The 6192-nt window shown below is 41.5% G+C and overlaps 1 protein-coding gene and 1 long non-coding RNA gene across 4 annotated transcripts in view; one reads left to right on the top strand and one right to left on the bottom strand.

Moving 5' to 3' along the window:
* Window positions 1–6192, bottom strand: part of LOC123618188 (uncharacterized) — an 83894-nt gene that overhangs the window by 26010 nt on the left and 51692 nt on the right. The window contains exon 7 of the long non-coding RNA XR_012508242.1: window positions 4012–4091. This is a non-coding gene — a long non-coding RNA (uncharacterized LOC123618188). The remainder of the gene's footprint in view (window positions 1–4011; window positions 4092–6192) is intronic.
* The window catches only part of CFAP69 (cilia and flagella associated protein 69), a 53706-nt gene continuing 52542 nt past the window's right edge, over window positions 5029–6192 (top strand). For 2 of the 3 annotated variants that reach the window (XM_045519921.2, XM_010959443.3), the window contains exon 1: window positions 5030–6151. In XM_045519921.2, coding sequence (XP_045375877.2) covers window positions 6032–6151 — 120 coding nt within the window. In that variant the 5' untranslated portion in view covers window positions 5030–6031. Of the gene's footprint in view, window positions 6152–6192 lie in introns of all 3 variants that reach the window. The other variant, XM_045519919.2, reaches the window with a different exon arrangement.

The raw sequence follows: 6192 nt of genomic DNA, 5'->3' as shown, positions 1-6192 counted from the left end.
CCATTTAATGAGATGGCATTGTTAAAAAGATTTCATTTCACTAGCATTCATTAAGTATATTTAAACCAGGACTCAACACAATATTCAAGCTATATCTGTAGGCTCCTGATAACAGGAACTCTGTCTTACTCACTACTACATTCCTATTGTTTCATGCAGTGTGGTCCCACAGATGCTAACAATATAATGAATGTTGCCTCATTTTTACAGAAAATTGTGTTACTTATCATCCCCCATCCATGCAGCTGTGCCTACATCCTCCAGCCTACTCCCCTCCCCATCACTGCCCCCACCTCTTGCCTTGCCTCCTGGCCAGTGGCCCGGAGCTGCCCTGCGGTCCCAGAGTGGAGCTGCAGCCATTACTGCACCACCATCATGCTGCTGCACTGAGAAGAAACTGACCTTCGTGCCTGTGCACAGGATCTGTGGGGGCTCCAGCTCCCCCTGCAGCTGCCTGGAAATGCGTGGGTGTGAATATACTGAGAGTAGGGTTGCCAGGTAAAATTCAGCAAAATTTGAATTACAGGCAAACACAAATAACTTTTTCATGTAATTCTGTTAGACATATTGCATGGGAGTTTTTTTTTCCCCCCTCTCAATAGGGTAACCCTATTTGGGGGGTGAACTTTGACCACGGAGATGCAGCATGAGACAGAGCTGGTAGATAAATTCTTCCTTCATTTCCCCTTGGTGGACTGTTTCAAAGTGCAGTCATTCATAAGGACTCCATGAAAATGCACTAAAAGACCAAGCAATTAACTGCACTTGTTTCAAAGCTCTGGCCAGCTCAGTAGCACCTATATTTGTGGTCCCTCCTCCACTGTCTGCCTCACTTCCATCTTTTCCTCACTTCTGCTTCCCAGAAATGGTGTCCCCCAATAAAGTGGCAGCAGGTGAATGTTTCTTCTTGTTTGTTTATGGCAGGCTTCAGGGAACCAAGGGCCAGCACAGTAATTTTGGTAGTGGATTCTTCAAAAGGAAAATAAAACATGAAATAAATGATGATTTTCACAAAGTCAAGCACAGAGCCCTGCAGATTCAAAATCCAGATTGGCTGAGAGCCCTGAGTGGAAATGTCTCCCAGGGACAGATTCACGTTGATAAAGGTACAGTGATGGACTGTTAAATCAGAAAAGGAATTTATCACTACTGTAAGAAATATCAATGTCCTATAGGCTAGGATACCAGTATTGCCTTAACTAAACACATTCTATTCTTGAATCTGTTCTTTATAGAATTCAAATTATAATTCAAAGGATGTTGGAATCTATTATGGGCTGAATAGTATCCCCCTAAAATTCATGTTGAAGTCCTAACCCCTAGTACCTCTGACTATATTTGGAGAAAGGGCCTTTAAAGAGGTAAAATGAGGTCATATAGGTGGTCCCTAATCTAATAGGACTGATGTTCTTATAAGAAGAGGAGTTTAAGACACGGAAGACCATGTGATGACTAAGGGAGAAGATGGCCATCTACAAGTCAAGGAGAGAGGCTTCTGAATGAAACCAATCTTGGACACCTTGATCTTGGACTGTCAGTCTCCAGACTGTGAGGAAATGAAATGTCTGTTGTGTAAGCCACCCAGTTTGTGGTATTTATTCCCAAAGCCCTCAAAAACTAACACGGAGTTCATGGAATCAGAACACATCAAGTGAGTTATAGAACTTGAATAATTAATGTCATTGGAATGAACTTGTCTGATTAATCCTGCTCCACAATAAGACAGTTCTCTCCTGGGGGGACTTTACTGTAACTTCCCACCATGTAAACACATTAAACGTTTTTAGTTCTAAAAGCTCAAGAACATTTTCAGTTCATGGAAATATTCCTATGTCATGAAACTGAAGCTTCGATCAGGTAAAAGTCACTCTTTATAAATTAATTTCACTTATTATTGTTTATTTAGTTGCTCCACTAAACATGAATAGCCCCTCCAGCTTCCTATTTAAAAATTACCTACAATTTGGATTATTAGTACACTTTTTATTAGAATGGTTGACTTCAGGGGTGGATGTTCTTTTGTTTTCTGTTCCATGTACTTATTACTCCCAAATTTGCACTGATGATTCTGTTAGAGAGATGTAATTGCTTTTGATTCTTTTTTTAGGCTTTGTTTCTGCAACAATCAATGTGAAGTATTTTTTAAAACACTTAAAGTAGATCAAAATCCAGCTTTTTTGTATTTCTTCTTTTACATAATTCTTCTACACCTAACATACTAAGACTATACTATAATTACATTTCACATGTGCTATAAAAATTTTCTGTTTAAAATAAATTACTGTGACTTAGAAAGAATTAACATTTACTTGAACATTTAGAACATCTGGCATTAGGTTAGTGACTACCAAATTCATATGTAACCTAAAATACTTATTAGAAACATTGTTAATTAATGCTAGTGAATAATTACAATTTTCCTAAATATTACTAATTAGGCATCAGGAGAAAATTAGAAGAATAATATTATTTCCTAATATTACATTTATGTTAAAATATATCTAGCCTTATTACTTTTAAAAGTAAAAATGGTGGATAGGTCAATATATTATGAAAACTGATGGTTAATCTTTAAATCTACAGCAGCTTTTTAAAAATTCCAATTTGTAATTTGTCAGAAATGTTAAATTCTGCTGAACTGTTACCAGATTGAAGCATTTCTAGTCTCTTTGTATAATTCATCTCTCATATGTTTCTCTACTATTAATTTATCTTTTTGCTGAAATAATTTTCCATTTCAATAGTCAGCCATTTTGCCCTTACATCCTTCTGTGTTTTGATGCCATAAAAATGTCTCCTGCGCTCTTAACTTACAACCTTCAAAAATCTATATTACAGAAGGATCAATAAATAATGACTAAACTTAAATCCAACACCTAATTTAAGCAGGTAAAGCTTTTAAAAAGCTTAAGCTTGGTGCATTTAACAAGAAGGAAAATAAATACACCCAACAGTATCATCAGTAAGAAAACAAAGGATGTGGAAAATTCACAAAGTAAAAACCAGTTTTATGTCAATTGCCAAAACAGTGCTAATGAAAAACTACAACACACACTAGAATAGTGCTTCTCAACTTTTAATGTGCATACCTATCACCTGGGAGTCCTGGGAAAATGGAGGTTCTGATTCAGTAGGTCCACCTTGGGGCCAGAACTTCTGTGTTCCTAATAAGCCCCTAGGTAACACTTGTGTAGGTAGTTCAAGGACCCCACTTTGAGTAGCAAGAACTTAGTGTTTACCTTATTCTGGGTAACTTATGAAATGCTTTAACTTGGCTTCAACTCAAATAAAAAAGTAATCATTGAAATCTTTAATGAACATTTACTGAGTACCTAGTATAATCTAGACCAGAAGGTCCCAAGGTATGGTGGCCAGGCCAGAAGCATCAACATCACTCAGGAACTTGTTTACGGTCGACCCTTGAACAATGTGGGGTTAGGGGCACAGACCCTGGCTCGGTCGAAAATCCAGGTGTAACTTTACAGTCAGCCCAACATTCTGTATCCACAGATTAGACCAACCAGATTGTGTGGGACTGTAGTATGTGTTGAAAAAGCTCTGCGTATAAGCGGACTCCTGCAGTTCAAACCTGTGTTCAAAGGTCAACTGTACATGCAAACCCTTGAACCCAACCCAGCCTTACTGAAGCCGACTCTGGATGTGGGGCTCAGGAGTCTCTTAATTAGCTCTCCAGATGATGCTGGTGCACACTAAGTTTTGAGAAACACTGCTCTAGATACTACGCTGAAGGCTTGGGGTGCAAACCTGGGTAAGTGACACTCCTTGCTTTCAAAAATCTCAGCCTAGCAGAAAATCTGCTGAGCCAGTAAATACCATTAGGTATATGGTGAGTACAAAAACAGAATGACAGACCAAGTGGCACCTAACATAGCAGAGGATGTAAAGAAGGTTTCCTAGAAAAGGTCACATAATCTGAGTTTCATAGGGAGTTAGACCTCAAGACAGTAACGTACAACATACACAAAGGTAATGCAGAAAGAGGTTTGGCACCTGTGTAAAACCACAAGTAATTCAGTCAAGATGGCTTGAGTGTGGGGTGCTTGAGGACTTCCATCCTAGTTGCTTCTCACCTGTCACAGAATAAAACAAAAAACTATTAGAGCTAAATTTTTTTTTTATAAAGCTAGATAGATCTATTAACTTCTCAGGTAAGGGAACTCATTCCATGAAGAATTTCACTGATTCCACTGATGGGGAAAAGCCAGAAAATTTTAAGAGCTGGTAAGGGGGAGTTCATGGGAGTTGTACTAATTAAGCATGGGAAACTGGTACCCTGGATATGAGACAGAATGAATATGTAGGTCTGTACACAATTGGTAACAGTAAAAAAACAAAACAAAACAAAAAAAAAAACCCTGTTGTTCATTTGTTAGGAAAGTGTCTTCGGTTAAGTTCAGCGAGGACTTTTCAGGATCACTGAGGTTGATGAATCATTATCAGCTTCAGCCTATTGTGCTAAATTACAAAAGCCAGTTGATATCTGTTGGGCAAACTCTGCTTTAAGCAGAATATTTTCCTTGGTAATCCCTCCTCTTCATCCTTTCTTATCCTGAGATGCCAGGATGAGCACACAAAGGAGAGCAAATCAGCCAACTATCAGCTTTCCAAACCCCATCTTGGGTTCTGGTGCCATCCTCACAGGATTCCACTGTGATTATACAAGTGGTTTCAGTCTCCCTTTCATGTAGTGTACTTGGAATGTGCAACAGCAATTAAAGTTATGTTAATAATATACTTGACACACCCTTTGCACTTTCAGGGTAATTGCAACCTTAGACCTACTGAACCACCTCTAGGTGTAAAGCCTAATGGGAGCTCTAAAACCACCAGTAAGTGGCTGTAAAGATAAAACACAAAAACAAAAAATGCTGAACTCCAAGCCAGAGAGTTTCAAGAAGGAGAGAGTGGTCAACAGAGTAAAATACTACAGACAAGTAAACCAAAATTAGGACAGAAAGTGCCCGGAGACTTTGACCACAGTGTTGGTCAGGGCAGTTTCAGAGGACTGGGGTTGAGGAAAGCGTAAGAATGAACAGAATCGAGGAAATAGGGACTGGAAGCTTTCAGCACTCATTCAAAGAAGTTTGGCGGCTTTGGCAATGATTTACATAAAGTGCTGCCAAGCGGAAACTAGGTTTTTCATTTCATTTATAGGCCCAGAAATGTCATTCAGATAATCTTGCTTGTTATGTGCCAAGCACCACTTTACAAAACTATCATCTCATTCAGTCCTCTCACAGCATTCCTACCGACAAGAAGAGTGAAAAAATTATGAGAAAAGTGGGGCTTCCTGGGGTTAACTTTCTCTAGATACAGTGATTTGACTCAAAAGCCTTCTAACATTGTGTACAATGCCTTGGTGATTACTTAACTGTCTGGAAAGGCCACTAGAGTACAGATGAGGTAAAAGGCTGGGTAATGTCGCTGATACTGATCACTTCTCTGAGGTGAGATAAACTGCTCTGCTCCCAACACTGAGTCCGTCATCCATCATTCCTGCATCCCACGTTTATCCCTCATCCCTCCACCGACTCATGCTTGTTTTAAAAAGGACCAGAGCGAACTACCAAGACTGAGACACACAGGGCGCCAAGGTAACACTCCACGGCCAAACACTGAGGTCTTCACCCGCTTCCTTCCGGCGTGCAGGCAAATTCCGCCACTCCGAATTTAGAGGTGCAGAGATTAGGGTTTGGGGTAGTTTGGATCCCCGGGCTTCCGTAGGAGCAGGTGCTTCCGTCGCCTCCGGCCCCGCCCTTAGCAACGCATTGGCTTGTTAACAACCGGTCGGCCGGCAGGCGCCGAGGTGCACCGGTGCGCTGCAGCCGCGCCGGGCGAGTGGCATCGCGGTGGACCCTGCCACGGCAGGATCCCCGAGGCCTTTGGCGACTCTAGCGGCTTTCAGGCGGCCTTCATTTCTCTGTGGCGAGGCCTCTTTGGGTCCCCACCTGTAGGGGGTACAGTGTAGGACAGGAGAACCCCCTCCATCCCTCACTCCACCGCCACAGCCATGTCAACGGCCGAGGCCGCGGCAACGGCCGAAGCCCGGGAACCCGGCACCAGGATCAAGTCCAGCAGCCCTCGCCAAATCCCGGCAGTCGGGGTGGTGACGGAAGACGAGGAAGCGCAGGTATGGGCCAGGTGTCTGAGCTTTGGAGGGTTTAAAGGCGG

Source organism: Camelus bactrianus, chromosome 7 (genome assembly GCF_048773025.1).
Source record: "Camelus bactrianus isolate YW-2024 breed Bactrian camel chromosome 7, ASM4877302v1, whole genome shotgun sequence".
Lineage (NCBI taxonomy): Eukaryota > Metazoa > Chordata > Mammalia > Artiodactyla > Camelidae > Camelus > Camelus bactrianus.
The sequence above is the reverse complement of the archived record's forward strand: the minus strand, read 5'-3'. Positions and strand labels throughout refer to the sequence as shown.